Here is a 25,122-nt window from a genome sequence, read left to right as displayed (position 1 = left end):
GATTCCTCCCCCCTCCCTCTGCTCGCTGACACTGCATAATGCGAGCACTCAAACAACCATGTCCGGCCGATCTGCTCCTTCTCCTGCACCCTCATTGGCAGGGAGAAGAGCGAGTTGCAGGAAGGACTCCACCTGCACTGTGGGGGGGCTCCCAAGCCTATTCCCATTATCTCAGTTACTAAAAAACCAGACTGATTTCTCCCGTCCTTAGGACAGGAGAACCAGCCTGCAGATTCTGAGAGTGGTGACTGCAAGCTGAGCCAAGTGTCAGTCTATGACACTCTTTCACAGCCCAGCGAGTCCAGCCCACCCACGTACGTGAAAGCAGGGATGAATACAGCTCCTCCTCCACCCACCCCTGTTCCTGCTGTGTCTTCCAGTCCCGCCCACACTATCCCTGGAGTGCAGCTGAATCTGAAGAGAGGGGATGTGTGGGTGGGAAATATGAAAATCAGCAGCATTCCTGGCTGTGTGTCAATGATGCCTGAGCTTCTAGCCTGGACCCATGGGTAAGTGTATGCACTGCAGTACACTGTAATCACTGAACTCCATTATCTCCATCCTTTCTCTCCCCCATCTGTCCCTCCCCCTCTCCTGTTCTTTCAAGACCTTCACAGTTTACTTTCACTTTCAGTTAGGCAGGTAATAGACGGTGCAAATTTCTTTCCTGCATCCACAGATTGCAGGAAACAAACTTGCATGATTCCCCCATCAACACAGACAGTGGTGACAGACAGTGAAATATCCCTCCTGCCCAGCAATTGTATTCTCTCGACAAACAGTGATTATCACTAGTGGCTATAGCAACCACTAGTGATAATCATAAGAGAATCTGGCAGGATGGTTGTACCCAGTTTGTGATCGATCAACTTGGTACATTCAGCCTGCTCATTAATGGTTCAAATCTCAGCCAGTTCCTGCTGAACCAGCTGAGATTTAAACTATCCATGGCTGATCTTAGCACTTAGGCAGCCCATACATTGATCACTTTTTTTCATTCAACTATTAGGTTGAATGAAAAAAAAAAGAAATGATCCAATTCCCCCATACACACATTATAGGTGGATGGGGGAATCCTCCCGGTGTGGACCAGTGGTGGAACTACCAGGGTTGCTGTCCTGTCCCGGCTATTCACAGCGCTGGTCTCTGTCTCCATGGCAGTGGTGGCAGCATATTGGAACCCAGTGCTGGTTGCTTTATGGGGGTGATGTACAGGAGGGCCAGCACAATTTGTTGTTAGCGATGGGCTGGGCATGTTCAAAATTCCACATGCCCGAGCCCGCCAGGAAGCCGACACTGCACAGCACTAATCACAGGAAGTGAGACATCTCCCGGTCTGCAGCTGCACAGATCAGGAATGTCTTAGTGCCTGTGATTAGCACTGTGCAGTGTCGGCTTCCTGGCGGGATCAGGCATGTGGGATTTCAAACCCACGAGCCCATCTCTAATGGTTGTAGAGTAGACAGTTGAGCTCCCTGCAGGTTGCTTAGCAGTAGTGGAGCCTTCTCTGACATGCTGATTGGGATGCAATCCAGGTGATGCTCCTAGTCAAATCCTAGTGTTAAATATCAGTGATTTTATTGATCAAAGCCCACACCTCACAAGCATGGAGCCCACATGGCTGCTGAACATATGGTTGATTATATATATATGTGGTTGTACTCTTGATGCTAATAAATACTTTGTTTATTAGATCTGACTGCGAGCATCACCTGGATCACATCCCGATCAGCATGTCAACAGAGAAGGTTATGCAGCATTACTGCTGCTAGGTGACCAGCTGGGGGCTCAGCTCTCTACAACCAATAGTGCCGGCCTTCCCCTGCATGCACCCATAATGTCACCAGCACTAGGTCCTAATAGACTGCCGCTGCTGCCAAGGAGACAGATGCCAGACCAGCGCTGTCAATAGCAAGGGCAGGACAGCAAGAGGAGGCTGGGGAACCCCACAGTGGCAGAACACCAGGACCTGGTGGCAAGACAACCTTTTCAACCCTGGTATTTCTCCCACTGCTTTGGACCCTTATATTTTCTTGGTGTGCTGGTGACATATCTCTTGTTTTCTGCCACCCTGGGGGGCACCAATGAAGTAGGAAGGGAGCTCACTGCAGAACATGTGAAAGGGCCCATTGTGGGATCGTAGTAAAGGGTCCCAAGAGATTATATATATAATTGCATTTTATAGTTGGCCCCTCTACTTTTGTCCCTGTCCCCGCATGTGCCCCCCCCCCCCTTAATATGAAAGCTGGAGACGCCACTGGACATAGGGAACCTGAGATGACAGTCATCCCATCCAGCCACTTTTTGTTTTATGAGAAACAGTCATCAGCCAGATCAGAAAACGTTGGCCTCATGCACATTACAGCTGTTAAATGACTGTTTTACAGGTCTTTGACTTTTTTTCTGCCCCCCAAGTGCCCCTCTATGTTACTCTATTTGTCCATGCGTACATTTAAGGGCTGAAATATGAACGCAGTAAAAAATTGCATTCAGGAGAGCAGTGTTTGGGCAGGAAAACACCTGACACATGTAAACGCATGTAAACATGCTTAAACGCTAGGGGTGTTAAGTGCTTAAAGCATTTATTCATTTCAATGACCAGAATAAATGACTATTTAAAATGAATGAATTTCCAAACATTTGAAATGCTTGAATGAGTCTAAACGCAGCTTTAAAGCTGTTGGTCCAGGAAGAAATAGCCCTGGCAATAGGTGTCAAGGTTATAGTGACATGGTATACAGCTCCAATGGACAGATAGGCCCTTCTGAGTTCAAGATCTGCCTTTTTGTTGAGCAGGTTTTTGAAGGAGACTGTTTCCTTCATTGGCAAGGTAACATGACAGGATGGTTTGATCACAGTAGTATCATGGAAGGGAGTATTGTTGAGACTGGATGATGTTATTTTCTTTTGAGGGGCACAGTTTAGCGAGCCTATTATATAGACAAGGCATCTTCTTCATTTTTTACACTCTTCCATAGTGAACTCTTTTGTTTCCTCCATGAAAGGGAAAGAACAACTGTATTTGTTTAAATGGTGAAAGTATCTTCGTACTTTTGCAGGCTTTTCAACTGGATCCTGCCATTGGATAGCCTCTTTTACTGCTTTAACAAAAGGATCCATCAGGATGAAATCAAAGTCTGTGGGGCAAGACTTCTCTACTTCCTCTAAGCGGTCACTGAATTTGGCCCTTAAGGCCTCCTCTGCTAGCTGACAAGAGGTACCAGTAACAGTCTGTATTGGTGGCTCTCTAAGCTCTCTGATACAATCCTGAACTGATTACTTTATAATCTACGCTACATCAGAGGTAGTTGCTGGAGTCCCCACTGTCAGAAAAATACAATAACACAACGGGGAGGATTCCTCTATCCTCCTCACTTGTGTGGATGGGGGAATCTGTTATGTTTTTCTTGATCAGCCCGCTGAGTGATTGAAAAAATCTTATCAATTTATGGCCATCCTTTTTCTTGTCCTATGGGGTTAAGGGATAGAGTGTTAACCCATTGTGCACTGACATGATGCCCCAGGAAAATACAGTACTTGCACTAAGCCGGATAATATGAGATTATATTACTATGCAGATTTTTATCAAACAGGAGAATATTAAAAAATAACAGTTAGGGAGAAACAAAGGCACAAAAAGAAGAACAAAAACTGTGAAATCATAAAGCAACAATGGCTCTGGGAGTGATTTAGGCCCTTTTGTCAAGGGCATTCATAGATGGGTGACATTTCTTACTTCTGGCTTTATGTCTTTCACCAATATATATATATATATATATATATATATATATATATATATATATATATATATATATATATATAGATCTATCTATCTATCTATCTATCTATCTATCTATCTATCTATCTATCTATCTATCTAGATAGATAGATAGATTTAGATAGATAGATAGATAGATAGATAGATAGATAGATAGATAGATAGATAGATAGATAGATAGATAGATAGATATAGATATAAATATATATATATATATATATATATATATATATATATATATATATATATATATACAGAGCTACAGATTGAGGGTGCATTGGAAAAAAGGCTTGCTTCATAGTGAAAACCAGGGGTTTAGCGTTTGCAAGTGCAAGCAATAGCTATCCATTGGGATTGATCTACTAAAGTTACATAGACTGTGCATTTTGCAAAGGCATTTGCTCCAGACCTTACTAAATGAAGAGAAGTTTTGCAAACTTCCATCCTCCAACCATGTGCAAACAAAATGCTGTTTTTATTTTCCTTGCATGTGATTTGATATTCTTTGCAAACTGAAGCTTCACCTCATTTACTAAGCTCAGGGAAAAATGAGTGCAACTGCACTTGTTTTGTCTGGGGTAAATGAGTGCAACTAGCACACGTTTTGGAACAAACGCCCTTTCAGAGTGCAACTGCACTTGCAAAGTGCACAGTCTATTAGCCTTTATTAAAATCGGAAAGAAAAATTCAACACGAGGCATGTTTGTTCGATTTTTTTATAGTGTGTACACAACTTTCGACATCCAATTGAGAGTTTGCAAACAAAATTTACCGAAGCCACAAACTACAACATTTTTCTTGTGTGTGAACAGATTGAACAATTGTCGTTTAATGTGTACCATGTTTGTACGAGAGAAATCAGAGACAAAACACTGCACATAATCAGAAACAATAAACAACAAAAAAAGTCTTTGCCGTACAAGAATTTTCATAATTATATCTTTCCTTGGTTCCGACTTGCTGTTCAACAACAAGGAAAATCGAATGATCATTAACCCGATTTTCTCATAGTGTGTACCAACCTTAAGTCAACCTCATTATGTCCATATATTTTCAAATCTCTCAGAGCACCCTGATTAGTCATAGTGGTATATCTTGGTTTATTACTCTTTTCCAATCAGAGATTTTTGTAGGAGCATTGTTGGTCCTCTATACGACCACCAATTTTTGCAAAAAAGAGCAACTGAGCGTGTGCAGAGCAGGGTGAGACTGGATTTTAAACAGTATATAGACTTATTTTTAATGTTTTACATAGCTATATCTGCAAAATGGGTCAGTCTGAAGTGATCTAGCAGGACTTAAAGGGGTTGTAAAGGTATAAATTTTTTCAAAAACTTTTGAAAATACCGCCGCCCCCAGCCCCCCCGTTTTACTTACCTGACACCTCGAAACTCGGCCGCTCGCTCCCGACCTCCATTCAGCCAATCAGCCTGGTCACTGATTGGCTATAGTGGATGGATTGAAAGCAGCGCAGCCATTGGCTCGTGCTGCTGTCAATCACAGCCAATGACGCGGCGCGCCGGGGGGCGGGGCCGAGTGATACAGTGAGCGGCTATAGCCGCCGGCTGTATCACGGGCGCGCGCCCGCAATAACTAACCACCATGCGAGAGAACTCGCATTAAGGTGGTTAGTTATTGCGGGGAGGAGCTGAGACAGCCGCCGAGGGACCCCAGAAGAGCAGGTTCGGGGCCACTCTGTGCAGAACGAGCTGCACAGTGAAGGTAAGTATAACATGTTTGTTATTTAAAAAAAAAATTTACCTTTACAACCCCTTTAAAGTGTTTGTTACCCCAACATTTCATATTCCTGATATGTGCCTGTTGTACATGTACTTGTATGAAAGAGTATCCTGTTCTCTTTGTATTGCTTCCTTTGTAAGAAATCCCTGGTGTTCCTGCCAGTCCCTTTGCTTTCCTATTAAAAACTGACCACACTTAGCAGGAGAGCACAGCTTGGTCAGTTCTCTGGCTGTGCTGGGAACTCACTTGTGCTGACCCACTTCCTCTGCACAGCCATTCAATGAGAAGTTCAGTGTACTTCCCCCCAGCTCTTATGCAACAAAGGGAATGTGATCGCTTATAAAAAAGGGGAAAAGGGTATTTATAATGTTTTTTTTATTTTTATATATCTATACACAAATGTTTTGCCTTTTGTTTCAATTTTAAACTGAACTTTTACAAGGTGATCGTTTATGATCACTTTAATTTTCTGACTAAAGTTCCACTTTAAAGGATCCTATTCAACTAACTTAGATAGAAAATGCAGGCCAATGGAGCAAAAAATGTGGCATGCTCTCTTTTGTCTTAAAGCATAGCACAGTGGGGTTGATTTACTAAAATTGGAGATTGAAAAATCTGGTGCAGCTCTGCATAGAAACCAATCAGCTTCCAGTTTTTGTTTTGTTAAAGCCTAATTGAACAAGCTGAAGCTAGAATCTGATTGGCCACCATACACAGCTGCACCAGATTTTGCACTCTCCAGTTTTAATAAATCAACCCCGATGTGTTAATATGAAAAAGTTCCTTTAAAATGTATTGCACTCTATATGCACTTACACTAAATCCATATTATAAGGTACCACAGCAAATGAGCCATTGGTGATGCTGCAAAATGCTAAATTGTGTTCCAACTCTACCAGAGTTAACATAAAATAATAATCCCATTATAAGACATCACTTATATAATTGAAAACAAGATTTAAATCATTTTATTTATTTATTTTTATTAAAAAAAAGTGTAAGGTATAACTTGATAGGTTGGGCTTCTAATCTTAACAGTGGCCTACTACTACTTGCACCCTACTACAACCTTGTTTCTACATAGCGCAAGTTACATTTTGCTGGCATTTCTGACCTATTTTGATTTATAATAGAATCAATTTTTATTGGCACACTTTTATATAGCTGAGTATGACATGTTAAAACATGAACTACATTACCAAAATGCTGTCTGTCCATGAAAAAATAAACCTAATATTTTATAATTTTTAGAAAGATTTTAAATAAAAATAATGAATAAAATGAGTCCAAAAGGTGTTTGTTGTGCAGATCCTATATTCTTCATTTTGTGAAAAAAAAAGTTGTCCATATATTTTTACTGTAGATTAAGAAATAACTTGTGATTTGAAATGCCACATACAATATTTTTCCTCTAAGCACAATAAGAGTTTAATGATTACTGGAATTCCGAGCCAAAGGAAGATAGTCAGGAGAGTATGACAATGATGTGTAGTTAGAGAAGGTTTTTGCAGACTCGCAATTAACCTCTGTTGCCTTGCGGGGGTGCAGCTTATTAGCAAAGCATCACACAAGAGAGGGAGATTTTTAGACACACATTCTATCTGTGCACACAGGAGGAGGAGGGAAATATTTACCCAGCAAATTTCACTTGATAACACATTTATTTTATTATTCCGTTGAGCCTTTTGTTGTATACAAAGAGATTGAATTTGTTAAAAATTGCTTTCAAAACGAAAAGGCTTTTTGATAAATTGATCTTTAAACAATTACAAGGACACAAAATCTCATTCTGAAAGGAAATTACTATACACGTTATTCTTTGCTTAGAAAACCCTAATAAATAGATGTCAGTGTATTACTGTATGGGTTGTGCCCTGAACATTACACTGTTGTTCTGTATAAATAGAATGAAGTGCTTACTTACAAACAACCGTGTTGTGCCTGCTGCTTACTGTGCTTCCAGCTGCTGAGTACAAGAAATCGGCATCAGATGTTCTGACATGTCTTGTCTTCAAAATACAGTATTTGCTAGAGATTAAAGACTGGGAGCAGACTGTGTTCAGGAATGATCCCAGCAGCTCCCATGCCTCCAGAAAAGCCTTCCACAAAACATGCTGTCAAAACCATAACTCACAAGTGGAGAAAATATGTTATCAGCCCTTTATTTCTTGGTACCCAGGAGCTTCTTTTTATTTACTCTAAACTCTTTAACTCCATTGTCTGTGTTTTTACATAACTGTGTTACAAAGACAGTAATATTACACATTCTGCCACTTACGCACGGACTTGTGTGGCAGCATAGAAAACTCCATCTGGATAAATTGCTTGTCTGTAGAAATGTCAGTTGTCGGAATGTTTTTTTTTCCAGTTATTGAGGCAGACATGTAGTAACTAAATTGCCTGTCAAAAAGAACAGACAGCAAGCTGTGAGATAGCCAATCAATGCAACAATCCAGCAGCTTAATTCAGGCAACAGGGAAGAAAGCCAGCAGGAATAGAACATAAATAAATACCTCTAGCTGATTAATTGGGTTCTCTATCTCTGTATCATTCAAACCACATGTACAAAATCAAAGATTTTACTTCACAGCTGCCGATGGAATAAGTTAACCACAAGAACCTGTATCTAAAGTTTTTAATCAATTAAGATGTCAATTATGAATATTTGTGTAGTAACACTAGTCCAACACGTTCATTTTCCTGTGTACCATATTTATAGTCTCTAATATGGCAGTTAAATGGTAATACTTCAGGGCTGCAGCATATTAGCATTTTAATATTTTCCTTCTTAAGCAGTGAATAATTTTGAGATGCAGCTTTTGTTCCTTAGTAATCGTGTTTATGCCTCATTTGGCACATTTCAGTCATGTAGCAACCCAGGCATAATAATAATAATTTTTCATTTGGTTGATATTTTGATGTGCGATTGCACACAACCATGACAGTAAAACAACTCAATTAAAATAAAACCTAAATATCGCAGTTTCAGATATGATTCCGTAATATTTGACAAATGCCATGCAATACTACCTATAACAATATTGTACTGTAAAGAAATATACATTTAAAACGACAGAACCATATCACACCCCTTAAATTGGTAGACATACAGTTTTGGTGTCCAAGAGATGTCCCCATCAATTAGGCACAACTCTTTTACAAAGGACATTTTCTTGTTTTACCTAATAGTGTCATATGTAAAATTAAGAGATACAACTCTATAAACATTCATTTTTGACTGTTGAAGATAAATTTTAAACAGATAGATATGCAGCAGAAAAGAACCAGCGAACCCTTAAAACAACAATATTGTGATATATAATTACTAATAGCATTCACATCTACTGTATGTATATGGTGGTATCCAGGTATTTTTACATTTGTGAAACTCCTCCAGAGACCATGCTGTGTTTGCTTTCTTTTTGAGTGATTTTCTTCTATGTGATCACTGGAAGGGATTAGAACATTTACATATGATCATTTCTCATTATCACGTGAATGATTCTCATATACTTTTGTCAGGTTTTTTTAATGTTTTTTTTAGGCTCCATTTCATAAGCTCAAAAAAAGCTAGAAAAAAATTTTGTGCCAGATTCTAGTAGCATTTTAGTAGCTTTTATAAGCATTTAGAAGCAGTTAGGAGCAATTAAGAGCATTTAGGAGCATTCAGTGTTTTTTTATAATAGAAAAACGCTCCAAAAAACTCTACAAAAACAAATTTTTTTTCTGCTTCTAGACACTGAAGCTCAAAAAATGCTAATAGCCTAAAGTAGTGTGCATGGACACATAGGCTAATCCTATGTAGCTTCTAGGAGCAGAAGGCTCAAATAAAAATTAAAAAATTAAAACAATATGCACCTGTCAAACAGGTGCGGAAAAATCATTTTCTGGGTGTCAGAGGTGCCTTTACACCGTAACCCTGTAGAGGAACTCCTGATAAAAGCAAGAATTGACCTTGCTGTCAAAAATTGAAATGATTTGCACCTGTCAAACAGGTGCTGAAAAATTTGTCTGTGGGTGTTAAATGTGCCTGTGAAACCTACACCAAAAGAATTCTTCCAGATGAAATTAACACCCAGAAAGCTAGGCAGCCTAGAGGTTCTGCAGAGATTCCACATCCCAAAAACACTTCAGCGACATGGGCATCAGGGGCTTCATAGCTGCTGGAAATCCAGGACTGATTTATTTTGATAAATATCAGACAGTCCACAGAGTCTGTGGACAGATGCATTCTGTTATCAGTAACAAAACCTCCAGCAGCACGGAATGCCGTTCAGAAAACACGCTGGATGCATGGCAGCCCAGCAGCCTAATTGCATACTGGGCAAGTTATGGCCAGTGGTCTATTCTCATGACCCAGTAAACCAGTGAATTGTCAACTGGAAAGCTCTCTATCTCTGTTTTCAGCCCTAGATAATCGTCCACCATATGATGCAGACGCTGTCGATAGGATGTGGAAGCTGACAGCCCTGGGCGGTGAGGTCTAAAAAAATAGTGAAATGCATCACTTAGGTGACCGCCTTCTCCACCACTCCTCTCTTGACCAACAGAAGCCTCAAAACTACGTTTTCCATGACTTAGAAAAGTCATGGGTATGTGGTAATTGTGCTGTATGTGCATTTAATTATTAAGCAACACTCAAATATTTTAGTTACAGTGAAGAAGATGTGGGAATAAATTTTGCTTGATGTGCTCTGTTTGTCAATTTTTTTAATCACGTTCCTATTTTAAGATGTCTGTCATTGAAGGAATGAGGATAGGAAAGGTGTATTCCTTTTTTCATGTTAATAAATAGTAATATGCACAATAAAATATGCTCTATTAATATTCTGCATATACCTGATTTTCAATCTTTTTTTTACAGGCAGCGGCCGGCCCTAGGAGAATGTCTGGCAGCTCTAGCTGGAGCTATTCCCGTGGCTTTTCTGGAGCCATCTTTAAACCACAACAATCCACTCTCCGTTTTCAATACCAAATCTCATCGGGAGAGAGCCAGTATGTATCCCTACCCTGCCATGCTATGTACCTTTTATGATAATCTTTTATATCTTGTGAATTAAGGGGCTTGTTTAATTAGGAGGTGAAAACAAATTATCCAGTATACTTAGTTCCAAACAAGAAATATGTTATTTGGTAAGAATTTTTGTTACTAATTCTAGCAAGGTCAGATCATTTCACTTTATTCTTTAGTTTTCTGATTTCAATATGTGACATAGTTTTAAACACCTAATACAATATATGTATGTTGCAAAAAGAATTAATATCCTTGTTGTCATAGCAACAATATAGATTCATTGCTAGGAGCATCACAAAATGCAACAGAATTTTGCATTTGCTAATACACAAAAGAGATTACTTTGATTAGTGCAAAATATGAATGCAGTATTTATCATCATTTCTCATTAAAATACAACTAACTTCTAACGATGGAAGTGTGAGGTTCTATAAAGCGTCTATTAAGGACATCATAAAATGAATCTTTTTGAGTTGGACTTCATAAACCAACCACTGAAAAATAGAGGCATTCTGCAATAAATAAAACAACACAATTAAAGGATATCTAAACCCAAAAATAACATTTTAATATACAGTATATTAACTATTCAGTTCTTGTTATGAAATGGTGGCTGCATTCGTTTTTGCTTTTCGGGCTATTGACACCTTTATCTAGCAGTAGCTTTTGATCATGCCAGAAATGCAACACCCTTGTTACTTTCTGTGAGCTGAACAGAAAGGAAAAAAGTATTATTTTAAACTATTTTATAACTACTGCTATTTTATTGTAAACTACTAATTCCATCATTCACTATGCAATAAAAACGAACAAAGGCAGGAATGGTTGAAGTCCAAGGTTGAGCGTGTGGAGAGAGGAAATCAAATTATTTTCTTTCATTCAACCCTCTGGTTGAGAAGAGGATGAATCATGTACGGACTGCTTTAGTGCATCTTAGTGAATTGGCCCAGATGCATTTTATCATTTAATCTAGAGTAGTTGTTGATATACTAAGTGAATACAGAATGCTTACTTAGCAAAGTGAATATCGACTTAAAGAGGAGTTCCACCTATTTAAAAGTCAGCAGCTACAAAAAGTGTAGCTGCTGACTTTTAATAAACAGACACCTGTCCCATGGTCTAGCCGCCCGAAGACTCGCTTCTCTCCCCCTCCTCTCTGCGGCGCCGGCATTGCAAGTGGGGGCGCTAGGCTGTGGCTTCACAGCTGGGCGTGCACTGTGCGTTATGAATGGCTGAGCAATCTTTTGGGACCTGTGACATGTTCCAGAAGATTGCAGGTAGGGAGGGGGAGAGGTGAACTTCCGCTCAGTGCCACAGCGCCAGGAGAGGGAGTAGGAGCTGGGTACCTGTGAAAACTAGGTACCTGTTCCCCCAAAAAAATGACATGCCAAATGTGGCATGTCAGTGGGTCACAAGTACTTAAAGCACAAGTTCCACTTTTGGCAGGAACTCTGCTTTAAGCAGGGTATGCACTGACAGTTTTTTTTTTTTTTAACCAGCAGGTTAAATGAAAAAGACTGACAGATCCATGCATCCTCACAAGCAATGTAACAGTGAGGACTCCCCACCCCCATTAGATTAGACTGATCAGCGCTGCAGCCATTTTCTGCAAGCACTGATCAAATGTTGTTTTTCCAGTAGGACCGTTCAACAAAAACACTCTAATGACCAGCTTCTGTTCAACAGACTGGTGTACACATGTATCGAAACATACGTTTTTTCCTAAGTGCACACAATATAACTGGGTACTGACATTTATAGGTAAAGTTGATCCAAGGAAAATCCGATTGCCTCTTGGGGGTCAGGAAGGAACTTTTTCCCCTGCTGTAGAAAATTGGATCATGCTTTGCTGGGGTTTTTCGCCTTCCTCTGGATCAACTGTGGGTATAGGATTGGGTATATGGGATTGTTTGATATATTTTTTATTTATTTTTTATGGTTGAACTGGATGGACTTTTTTTGGCCTGGCTAACAGTGTAACTATGGAACTTGGTTGGTTCATTGTGAACTGGCTGAATTTCAATATGAGTATACCCAGCTTTGGTGAATAAAGTCAGATCGTGTGGTGGCAAACTGGGAGAGAAAAAGATGATTTCATACATACTGGGGGAGATTTACTAAAATTGGAGCACACAGAATCTGGTGCAGCTGTGAATAATAACCAATCACCTTCTAACTTCAGCTTCTTAAATTAAGCTTTGACAATAAAACCTAGAAGCTGATTGGTTACTATGCACAGTTGCACCATATTATGGGTGCTCCAGTTTTAGTTAATAACCCCCCCCAAAAAAGTACTGTGCACAAATTCCTTGTGGTTGATTTGCTAATGGAGTAGATAATGTTCAGTTTGCTAAATTGACAAGTCACATTGTATGTGCTTCAATCATTCAATCACATGCAAGGCAAAATCCTGTTTTTTTTATTTTGGATAGAGTAAGGGAGGGTTATAGCCCCTGTCAGTCATCTGTGTCCCATTGGGGAGAATTCCCTTCACTTCCTGTCTCAAAGCCAAGAAGAGAGAGGAAATCCCTCCAAATTGAGGGAATCACTTGTTGCCACCAGGGCAGCTAGAACTAGTGTTCTCAGCGAAAGAAGCAATAAATCTATCATATGACCTGTCTCCCTGCTCCAGTTTGGCATTACTTGCCACGATCAATAAATATCCCCATTTATTTTGTGAACTCAACCTCCAGGGCCCAGGCAGGCTCTTCCTCAGCCCAGGCTTTATATTCAGGCTCTTTCTCCCTGAAGCTGGCAGGTCCTTCAGGCACCCTCTTTGCTAGTCCGGAGGGGCCTCCACAATCCCCCTCTCTTAGTCCAGGGCCTCCAAACATCTGCTGTCCTAGTCCAGGGCCTCCAGCTACCCCCTCTCCTAATCTGGGACCTCCAGGCACCCCCTCACCTAGTCCAGTATCTGCCTTGTACCCCCCATCCAGGGGTCTTTGCCACACCAACCACCATTTCCTAAGCAAGGGTCTCCTCTGCACCCCCATCCTAGTCAAGTGCCTCCTCTGCACCCCCCATCCTAGTCCAGGGCCTCCTCTGCAACCCCCTCCTAGTCCAGGGCCTCCTCTGCACTCCCTTCCTAGGTCAAGGCCTCCTCTACAGCCCCCCAATTTCAGAGCCACCTCTGCACTCTGCCCTCCAAATATAGGTCATTTGCCACCCTACTTTTTAAGTCCAGGGCCTCCTCTACATTCCCCCTCCCAGTCCAGGGACTCTGGTGTATTCCCCTCCTAGTCCAGGGACACCTCTGCATCACACAGTCCAGGGCCTCTCCTGCACCCCCCCCAGTCCAGGGCCTCCAGTGTACTCTCCTCCTAGTCCAGAGCCTCCTCTGCACCCCCTAGTCCAAGGCCTCCTCTGCACTCTCCTGCTAGTCCAAGGCCTTCTCTGCACCCCCAGTCCAGGCCCTCCAGTGTACTCCCCTCCTAGTCCAGAGCCTCCTCTGCACTCCCCTCCTAGTCCAGGGCCTTCTCTGCGTTCCCCAGGTCAAGGCCTCCTCTGCACCCCCCATTAGCCCAGGGCCTCCACTGCACCCTCCAGTCCAGGGCCTCCTTTGCACCCCCCCAGCCAAGGGCCTTCTACGCACCCCCCCTTAATCTAGGGCCTCCTCTGCACCCCCCAGTCCAGTGCCTTCTCTGTACCCCCCTAGTCCCCCCAATCCTTTTAAACCAACCCCAACTTCCTAGTCCAGGGCCTTCTTCACACAAACCCCTCTCCTTGTCCTATTAAATGCCTTCCAGTTCCAGGAAGGCTCTCCCATATAATTGTACTGCAGCTGGGATGCCTCATTTAGAAAAGACATGGGCTGTTTGGGCACTGGGCAGGACTAGGAGGGAGACCCCACAGCACTTCACTGGGCATGGTTCTGCTCTAGGGTGTCACTGCTACTGGTTTAAGTGTAATGGGCAGGCAGCGCCCGCTGCATAGTTTACCAAATACTAGAGAATCAAAAAGGAGGGAGACCGCACAGGTGCACTAGTGCTAAATCACTCAGCTCCTCCCGCCCGGCCATCCTATAGAAAAGCATTCCAGAGCGATGCTAAGCAACAGTCACTGAAGCGTCGCTCTGGAATGCCTTTCTAAAGTATGGGCGGGAGGAACAGAGGGATTTAGCAGCAGTGCGCCTGTGCAGTCTTCTTTTTGATTCTCCAATATTTGGCAAACCATGCAGCGGCTGCTGCCTGTCCTTTGCACTTGATCAAGTGGCAGTGACACCCTTAGAGCAGCGGTTCCCAGTGTGGGGAGGGGCGGCGCCCTCCTTAATGCGTCACCCGTCGCATGTTACCCCCCCGCCCTCCCCCCACCCCTAATTTTGGCCCTGCTCCCTTTCCACTTTTCATTTGACCTTTAATGTGTTCATAACGTCTTCTAATAAAATGTTTTCAATGTATATATTAGAGATGCATTTTAAAACATATTATTTTGTCACCAGCCTCGATATTTATGCATTTCATTTTATATAATTTTTTGGTGTTTTGTGATGTTTATTGTATTTTGCTTCACAATTATGTAATTTAGGGGTGACACCACAACATTGTGCCAAAAAGCTGATTTTTTTAGAGTCCCTGCACTTCCGGAACTTTAAGGCATGGTTCACACTATTGAGAATTAGATGCGGGTTTGCCCACATCCAATTTGCATGTCAGAAGATTGTGAACGGCTCTATGGAGCCGGTTCATACATGTCTAGAGTGGCTCCGGTGCGAATTGCACAGAAGTCCTGTGCATCTTCTGGTCCTTTTCAGGTCCAAATTCAGCCAAAAATTCTAATTGAAATTGGACCTGAAACGGTGAACAGGGACGCACTGGACCCCTGCTGTGAGACACTCCATGCAGCAATGTGAACCCAGCCTAAGGCAACTTTTAAAATACAGATTCTTCATTTCAGAATGTGCAGAATAAAGGCTCTTGGTGAATCTGCATAGAATGCCATATCCACCATGCTATAAATAGGGTAAATACATAATAGGATGCATGGTAAATGTCACACTAGCCCCTTTATACATATGCCACTTGGTGTTTTCTTTTTTCCTGTGGTATCTGCTTTTTGGTCTTTACAATATTCTTATTTTTTATGGTTTTCCCTTTTTAAACTAGTTACTGTACCAGAATATTTGTTGTATGTGTAACAGAATTACATTTGTACCAATACAAAATCAATGACAGGGAGTGAAAGAAGGTTTCAAAGTCCTTGCAATAAATAAGAAATAAACCTCCTCATTCTTTTCACCTAGAATTAGAACTGTATACAGTAATTTTATACTACATTTATTTATCTTAAAAGCAGAAATAGGTTTTAATTTCTTTCTTTCACGTATTATGTATCTCTCTAACATGCAACCACTGGTTCCAAGTCTGAAAATGGATGGGTAGAAACAATGGCGTATGTGCATTTTCTCTTTTAAAATAGAATTAACAATTTTTTCCAGTGCCATCAACTGGTGCATTTTTCTCAGAAAATGATCTGTGTGTAGCACACATAAACTATCTTTTTTTAATGAAGGTAACTGTTTTGCAGTTCTAGGCATGCCAGACACAGTGGAAGAGATGTGTTCCGAAATGCCACACCTAGACGGTCTCATGAAAGAGATTAATGACTTGGCTGAATCTGGAGCGAGGTACACAGAGATGCCACATGTTATTGAGGTCGTCCTTCCAATGCTATGCAACTACCTTTCTTATTGGTGGGAGAGAGGCACAGAGAATGTGCCAGAAAATGCTAGGCCATGCTGTACTCAGGTGACTTCAGAACACCTCAGTGTCATACTGGGCAACATCCTGAAAATCATTAACAACAATTTGGGAATAGATGAAGCATCTTGGATGAAGAGAATTGCAGGTAATCCTCCTAGTGATTGTGTGTGGATTCACATACCTAAATAATGTCCAGACTTTCCAAACAGTTGGTTTAAAAACCTTTCAGAGAAAGTTTTAAAGGAATTATGTGTAAAATGGCTTGACATTTATCATGTCCTGACAGCCCTTTTAGTTTAAATAACAGATTTACATTGCTCCGACAAAAGGAAAAAGACTGTGCATTGTGCCTAAATAGTGCCAGTTCTTGCTTTATCCTCCTCCTGTTTCAATGTCAAATCAACACTTCATTAATCCAGACAAATAATATGAGATTCTTGGTATTGTAATTGAGATTATTGGCATGTATGTACATTTCCTTTGCAAGCACTGTACGATAATTAAAACTGAAAAAGCCTGCATTCGTATTTATTTCTTATGTATCATTTTCTTTTCTTTTGTTAAAAAAAGCCCATTTTTCACTTTAGTATTCCAGTTGAGGAAGAACCTGTGACATACAGTGTATTTGATAAAATTTGCCATAAATATGCAGGCGGATTATTTTTTGGGATAAATAGACAGATAAAAAGGTGAAAGTATTATTTTCTCATGCTACTGACCATGGAGACACCATGAACATGAATTTCTATGAAGATGCTTTTTATCCGTTGTGGAATGACTACCAGGAAATAAGTTAACATACCTGATTTTTAATCTTTGCTTCAGAATATATTATTCCTCAGTGTCAAATTGTAGATTCTTGTGTCGAGTTTGTTATATGTTTATTGATGCATATAATTAACAGTTGCTAAGAAATAATAAAGAAGGAGTCAAATTATGCCTTTCTCGCATTGTTCTGCATAGTATTTTAGGACCTTATTTAATTCCAACCTCCTGGTCATAGTTTATTGTGCACTATTCAAGAAGCATGGTTTTCTATGCTGTATCTGCAGAAAATATATAACTTTAGAACATAACTTCTAACATTTTTATAATACTTTACTGCCTACCCCCTATCTGATATGTAGGAAAATGACCCTGTGGGTTTGATTTTTCTAAGACTGGATAGTGCAAAATCAGGTGCAGCTGTGCATGGTAGCAAATAAGCTTTTAACTTCAGCTTGTTCAATTAGGCTTTGACAAAACAAAAACTGGAAGCTGATTGGTTTCTGTGAAGATCTGCACCAGATTTTGCAGTCTCCAGTTTTAGTAAATAAACCCCAGTGTGCTATGGTAATGAAAAACTTCCTCTGTAGACTCTGTTGAAATTAGAAAAACTATAGGAAAAGGACAATAAGTTTTCTGCAATGTGTTGTTTTTTAAATACTGGATATGTTACTACTTCCAAACTAGGTTACGTGTGTGGTCTCCCAGGTCAGATAAGCTGATTACAATAGTAATGAACATATAATTCAATAACTTATAAAAAAACCTGATTATTGTGTTACCCTATCAGTTCTGTCACCCCCTCCCTTTTTTCTTCTCTCTCTCTCACCTGGCCAAACAAGAGATGCCATTTCAGTCTCATGCCTATTCTGACTTAAAGTCGAACTGAAACCAAAACAATGTTTGCCACTAGTCATACTTTAAAGTGATAGTAAACCCAAAAACACACATGTATTAAATTGGAGCTCTTAGATGTAGTAGCTGCATTCGTTTTCTTTTTTTTTTTAGTTTTTTTTTCTTTATTTTCACCTGGTGAGCCAGCCAGCAAGTCTAATATTTTTCAACTTCCTTTACCACACCAAATTGTCCAGCAAAGGCGGAATTTAGGAAGTTGAGGAATACCATTTATTACTAACAAGGATACTTACAATGATCAGCTTTTATTCATTGATGTAAAACCTTTATCCCAAAAGGTAAAACTGTTTGCTGTAACTGCTTATAAAGTGTTAGCTGGAGTTTAGCTTCAATTTGTTAGTCAAGTCCATCTAAATCTGCTAGTCTAACACTGCCTTCTCCCCAGACTGAGAATGCTGCTGTCCAAATGTTTCTACTTTACTAATTCCAGAATGCACACACCCTAATACAGGAGGCATGTTAATGGCTAGATCACCAGGTGATTAGGGATTCACCCTATCCACTGTATTAGGGATCACCAGGTGACGTAAAGGAAAAAAGTCTAAAAAAATTACAACTAAAGTAGAGCATTGGTAGGCTGCAATATAATACATGTTTGTTATCGGGTTTATTACAACTTCAATAAATCTAGTGAAATACAAATAGTGGTATCTGGTGACCAGACCCCTGTTCACTACATGTTTGTGTCTTTTAAAAATTGTTAAAATAAAATAATATGTTAAAAAACATATTATTCATGGTTTGCAACTTTGGTAATTTGCAACATAACAATGTGTGATTACATCTGCTAGGCTGCCTTGGAACTCTCATGTAAACCCTCTTGTACGTAATACCTCTTGCATATTATTTTCCTCTCTTCTGTTTTTCAGTTTTAATTAGTATTTTTGGATGCAACCTAGGGAAATGAGGATGAACTATATTTGAAACTCAAATGTGTAATAAATATGCCATTGTTGCTTTGGCATTTGAATGAAACATATTTAATGTGCAGTATATGATACCCATCTTATAATTTATTGCTGTTCATATTCTACTGAAAACCTCACTGCAAACTTTACTTTTGCTTCATGCTGTTAATCTGGCTCTTGCTGTTTGTTTGCAGTCTATGCTCAGCCAATTATCAGCAAAGCCCAGCCAGACCTTCTAAAGAGCCATTTTATTCCCACGCTGGAGAAACTGAAGAAGAAAGCAATAAAGATTGTGCAAGAGGAGGAGCAGCTAAAAGCAGACAGCAAGTCTGACACTCAGGAAGCAGAGTTACTAATTCTGGATGAGTTTGCAGTTTTATGCAGAGACCTCTATGCTTTCTATCCTATGTTGATCAGATACGTAGACAACAACAGGTATAATGGAGCAGCAGCTGCTTCTGTTATAGATGGTTATTTCCCCTGACTGAAAGAATAATTGTCACTTATTTTATGAAAATTAGGTCAAATTGGCTGAAAAAACCAGATGCCGATTCAGATGATCTGTTCAGAATGGTGGCAGAAGTTTTCATTCTTTGGTGTAAATCACATGTAAGGGACTTTTCTGTTTGTTACATATTGCTTTCATTGTACATGTATAATCTCAGGTGCCTCCCATATAGTGGCTGCTGGAGTCGGTTAAAAAGTTTAAAATTAGCATTGTTTATGGTTTTTATCATTAATTGATCTCTAAGCTGTCTAAAATGTATTACAAACTAATCCAGATTAGAGAAGAGGTAGAATGTGACAAACACTCATCAATCTAAAAATTGGCTTTATCTGTAGAGTATACACTCATGCCTTAAAGCCCAAGTTCTTCCACAACTCCCATGAATGAAAATAGCTACATGTGTGGAGGATGGGTAATTGAATGAAAGGTCTGCCTCCTTCACTGATAGATTGTTTTTAATTCATGGAAGCTATAATATAACTTCCGTGAATGGAGGAGGTGGGTGGAATAGGTCAGGCATAGTCAGCACTCTTGACTAGTGCATATGACAGGTCACTCAGCTTGTATTAACCCCTGCAGCATCGGAAGATGCTTTGATTTGTTTCTTAAATTTGACTAAACGCACGCTTTAAGTTTCATAGTAATGATCCCAAACATATCCAGTCCGAAAGAGTGTTTATTTAATTTTTAAAGATAGAGCACAGAGGCCCACTTGGCCAAGATTCAGGAGCATGCAGATGAACTTTGATGGTAATGGTGCCTAACCCTTGAAACAGTATGGATAAAAACATTTTCTAGCTAGATATCAGGGTGACATTTGATGCAGGAGCTTTTGGAAACTGGGGACATGCTTCAGGAGCCAGTAAAAGACACATGAGACTCCTAGAATTCACTTCTGTTATAGCTCTTTAAAAAATCTTTGTTTTCACATTTTTGATCTCTACGGCCCCTTAAAAAATAAGTATCAAACTTTTTACCCACTTGCCGACCACCGAACGCCGATATACGTCCTCACTTTGTTAGCTAGCTGCCATAACCCCGGTATTCCCGTGTTCGGCCGGCGGTCAGCTACAAGATGAAAATGGTCTCTGAGGTGGATTCGCCACTTACTGGAGCCGTTGGCAGCGGCAGGGGCAATTCGGTCCATTCCCTAGCTGTGCATGGAGACGAGTGAGGGGAAGATGGCCCCCACCCATCTCCATGACACTGCAGGGCGGAAGCAACGTCAAAACGTCACTTCCGCCCATAGCTCTTAAAGGGCCATTTTTTTAAATAATTTTTTTAAATGACAATTTTTTTATTGCATTTTAGTGTAAATATGAGATCTGAGGTCTTTTTGACCCCAGATCTTATATTTACGAGGTCCTGTCATGCTTTTTTTCTATTACAAGGGATGATTACATTCCTTGTAATAGGAATAAAAGTGACACAATTTTTTTTAAACTGTGTAAAAAAAAAAAAAAAAAAAGGTAAAATAAATAATAATAAAAAATTTTTTAAACGCGCCTCGTCCCGCCGAGCTCGCGTTCAGAAGCAAACACATACGTGAGTTGTGCCTGCATATGAAAATGGTGTTCAAACCACACATGTGAAGTATCGCCGCGATCGGTAGAGCAAGAGCAATAATTCTAGCCCTAGACCTCTTCTGTAACTCAAAACATGCAACCTGTAGAATTTTTTACCTATGGAGATTTTTAAGGGTAAAAGTTTGTCACCATTCCACGAGCGGGCGCAATTTTGAAGCATGACATGTTGGGTATCAATTTACTCGGCATAACATTATCTTTCACAATATAAAAAAAAATGGGCTAACTTTACTGTTGTCTTATTTTTTAATTCAAAAAAGTGTATTTTTTTTTTAAAAAGTGCATTTGTAAGACCGCTGTGCAAATACGGTGTGACAGAAAGTATTGCAATGACCACCATTTTATTCTCTAGGGTGTTAGAAAAAAAAATGTATAATGTTTGGGGGTTCTAAGTAATTTTCTAGCAAAGAAAGCTGTTTTTAACTTGTGAACAACACATCTAAAAAAGAGGCCCGGTCCTTAAGTGGTTAACTACTAGAAGTCAGTCTTAAAGTGCTACTAAACACACACTTTAATTTACATTGTCCCTTATATTTCTGTATGTGGATGAAGGTGCTGTAAATATTTGAATAAAAAAAAAATCTAAGTACCTTTTTTCTAATGGATTTGGATTTCACATGACCCAGCTCTTTCCCAGCCTGTCTGCAGGGAAACATAAGCAGGAGCAGCTTCTAGTGCTCTGCTGCTGGTCAAAATAAAATAAAAAACTGCTTTTGGAATGCAGAGTAGAAATAATTAATTCATATCTATAAACTGTTTTATATTGTCATACAAAAATATATTTGAAATCACATCTTTATTATTTTTTAGCAATAACATGGTGTGGTCAGCTAGTCACAGGCTGTGTCACACTCCTCCAGCTCATGTCTTAGAATAACAGGAAGGTGAAGCCTGCATCAATCTACATTTAACATCCCACCCCCATTGTGTTTAGCTGGTTAGTGGGAATGAAGGAGGTAGGAGGAAGTGGGCTGTCATTTACCACTGTGTATACGCCCACATGTGTGACTCTATAGTCACAAGGGCTACTCAGATAGGGAGGAAATGCTCAGCATAGAAACTCACTGAAACCTCAGTATGTACAGAGCTGCCAGCACTGCTCTGCAAAATCCCCAACTGCATTGGGGACTTGGACAGAAGAGGGAGAAAGAGAACAGCAGGATCAACCAGGTTTTTTGCAGAATACAGAAAACGAAAACAATCATAGTGACCGAATGAGTATGAACAGCATGTAATACACCATTTATTGATAGTTTTTTCTGATGTGGGTTTAGTGACACTTTAATAATAATTTCCTTTATTGGAAAGCACCTAGGTAAGAAAACCCAAAATATTGTAAGCAGAGGCCCAAAGGGCAACACCATAGATGTGAAAAGGCTGCAGGAGTTTTACAGGGATGAGCATATGCCACATTCTAATTTAACTTCTAACTTAATAGACATTTCAGCAATAGCGTCTGTGTCAGCAGCATCAATATCTATTCCCAGTTAAAAAAGAAACAAATAAGTTTCTCATTTCAGAGAAAAAAATATAGTCTGAATATTTATGAATCTACAGGTTATTAAGTTTGCATAACAAGTAAGGACCAAAACGAAATAACAAAAGAAACCCCAAAACACTAATGGACACAATCTTTCACATCCCCTGCCTTGTTTCTAATGGAAAAATCTTGACAGCATCATTTCAGATTGAAGTATGTCCCATTTTTCTTAACCTAAATTAATTAATGAAATCAACATGAATTATAGAAGAGGGTTTTGATGTTTACCTGCCGCTAGTAGTGGGGGAGAACATGTAGAGAGATCTAAAATACCACTTCAGACTATTTTGCACATTAGATCCATGGAAAAATGGGCTTTACCAGTATTTAAAAAATGCTATTACTGCATGCATGTGATGTTTTTTTTTTCTAATGTAACCCCTTTCTGTTCTATTATTTAGAATTTTAAAAGAGAAGAACAGAATTTTGTAATTCAGAATGAGATCAATAATTTGGCTTTTCTGACTGGAAACAACAAGAGTAAGATGTCTAAAGTAAGTCTGCTAGAAAATGTGTGCCAAATTGCCAATGGTCTTAATTTACATTATTAATACCGTTGTTCAAAGTTAGGTTCTTTTACCATTTGCTCAGAAACATGTTGCAGAAGACACAGTATTGTCTGATGCAAAAATTACATTTGCTGTCTTTGGACTTCCAGTGCACATAGAGCACTAAAAACTTCAGTTTGGTAAAATTTGTTAAAAAAAGTGATCTTAGGTTCCTACAGAGGTGGAAATGGAGAGTGCAGACAACAGCTGCCAGTAAACAGGTGAAAAATAAAAAGAGCCAATAAAATGGAGAGTAATACAAAAATTACCAGGTATTTTTTCCTAATGTAGTTTTATATCTGCTAACAATTGGTCAGATTAGACAACAGTCTATGCTAAACTTTCCAGTTGTATTCCAGTGTGCTGTGTGTAAGCACATTCATTCTGGAAGGTTCACAATTTGGTAAGTAAGGTAAGCTTTTTTTTCCATAATAACTATCCAGGATTATTCTTCCTGTTCTGTGTTCAGTTCAAATGTTTTTTATACTGTCTAGACCAGCCTTTCTCAACCTTTTCAACACAGAGGAACTCTTGAAAAAGTTCTCCAGCCTCGAGGAACCCCTGCTAAAAATTAGAAATCTACAACTCATGATACATTAGTGTGATGGTCAGTGGGAAGAATGGTCCTTACACTTGTGGTCATTGGGAAGAATTACCTCCTTACAGATAGCTAGAAAGATCAGTGGTGTCGGTGGGAACTTACCCGAGAGGCAGAAATGGCCCAACGCTTAAGGAACCCCTAGCAACCTCTGGAGGAACTCTAGTTGAGAATCACTGGTCTAGACTGTATAACAGATTGTGGCAGTAAAGCCTGGTAACTGTTAAAGTCACATTTAAGTATACCTATAAACTGATTAATCACCTCACAGATAATTAAGGAATATGTGGTTCATTTTTCCATCTGTTTTACTTACTTGTCTCCTGCATTTTCTTTTCACACAGCCCATACAAGTGAAGGTACAGCATGCATGACCTGTCTATGTATTAGCTAGCCTGGCTCCATTCATTCATATGTTCTATCAGTGTTAGCAGTGGCGTCACCAAGGGCAGTCACACATCAAACCATTTAGTTATGACTGTTGAATTTTGGTAAAGGTTCACAGGGTTTCCTCTTTTTCTCATTTCACAATGGATTGTCTAATCAGTGACAATATATTTTGTTGACTATAGCAGACACAGTTAATTTTCACCCAGACAAAAGCTTGCTCAAGCAGCTTAATGAGTATACCCAGTAGATAAAATAGTAAATTGTAAGTTTCACATGCATTACAAACATTTGATTGTACAAATAAATGTCTTTTGACTGTCTTATTAACCAAGGGCAAGGTCACCCTAGAGCTTTTCATTATAGACATTCCTATCAAAGAAGATCACAAAGTCAATTTCTGTACACTTTCAGTGTAGAAGGTCAAGGGAAATGGTCTTACCCTTTCAAACAAGCCTTTATTGGAAAAAATCCTCTCATTTTTAGACCAAAATCTGTAAAAAGACAACACAGGCTTAGTCCTAGACGAACATTATGCAGTGTTCCCACCCAATTCGAAAGCCACGGAACCCTGTTAAAGTCTATGGGACACTAACATCAAAAACCCAAAGTGCTCATTTTTAAAGGCTTATATGCAAGTTATTGTCATAAAAAGTGTTTGGGGATCTGGGTCTTGCCCCAGGGGACATGTATCAATGCAAAAAAAAGTTTTAAAAACAGACTTTTTTTGGGAGCAGTGATTTTAATAATGCTTAAAGTGAAACAATAAAAATGAAATATTCATTTAAATATCATGCCTGGGGGGTGTCTATAGTATCCCTGTAAAGGGGTACAGTTTTCCAGTGTTTAGAACAGTGCCACAGCAAAATGACATTTCTAAAGGAAAAAAAGTCATTCAAAACTGATCGTGGCTGTAAAGAATTGTTGGGTCTCGGCAATATAGATAAAACTCATTGAAAAAACGTCATGGCCCCCCCCCCCAGTCCATTAGAAGGCCCTTTGGGTCTGCTATGAATATTAAGGGGAACCCTGAACCCAATTTTTTTTTTTTATTGCGTAGGGGTCCCCCCAAAATCCATACCAGGCCTTTCGGTTCTGATATGGATATTAAGGGGAACCCTGCACCAAATGTAAAA

At 39.7% G+C, this 25,122-nt stretch overlaps 1 protein-coding gene across 7 annotated transcripts in view; it reads left to right on the top strand.

The window, feature by feature from the left end:
• RYR3 (ryanodine receptor 3) overlaps positions 1 to 25,122 on the top strand; it is a 1,082,755-nt gene that overhangs the window by 734,093 nt on the left and 323,540 nt on the right. For all 7 annotated transcript variants that reach the window (XM_073608696.1, XM_073608694.1, XM_073608691.1 and 4 more), the window contains 5 exons: positions 10,383 to 10,513; positions 16,056 to 16,376; positions 19,014 to 19,254; positions 19,341 to 19,428; positions 22,855 to 22,947. In XM_073608696.1, the coding sequence (XP_073464797.1) occupies positions 10,383 to 10,513; positions 16,056 to 16,376; positions 19,014 to 19,254; positions 19,341 to 19,428; positions 22,855 to 22,947 (874 nt within the window). The remainder of the gene's footprint in view (positions 1 to 10,382; positions 10,514 to 16,055; positions 16,377 to 19,013; positions 19,255 to 19,340; positions 19,429 to 22,854; positions 22,948 to 25,122) is intronic.

This window comes from Aquarana catesbeiana, linkage group LG13, assembly GCF_042186555.1.
Source record: "Aquarana catesbeiana isolate 2022-GZ linkage group LG13, ASM4218655v1, whole genome shotgun sequence".
NCBI lineage: Eukaryota > Metazoa > Chordata > Amphibia > Anura > Ranidae > Aquarana > Aquarana catesbeiana.
Note: the sequence above shows the minus strand (reverse complement) of the source record. Positions and strands in the feature narration are given on the sequence as shown.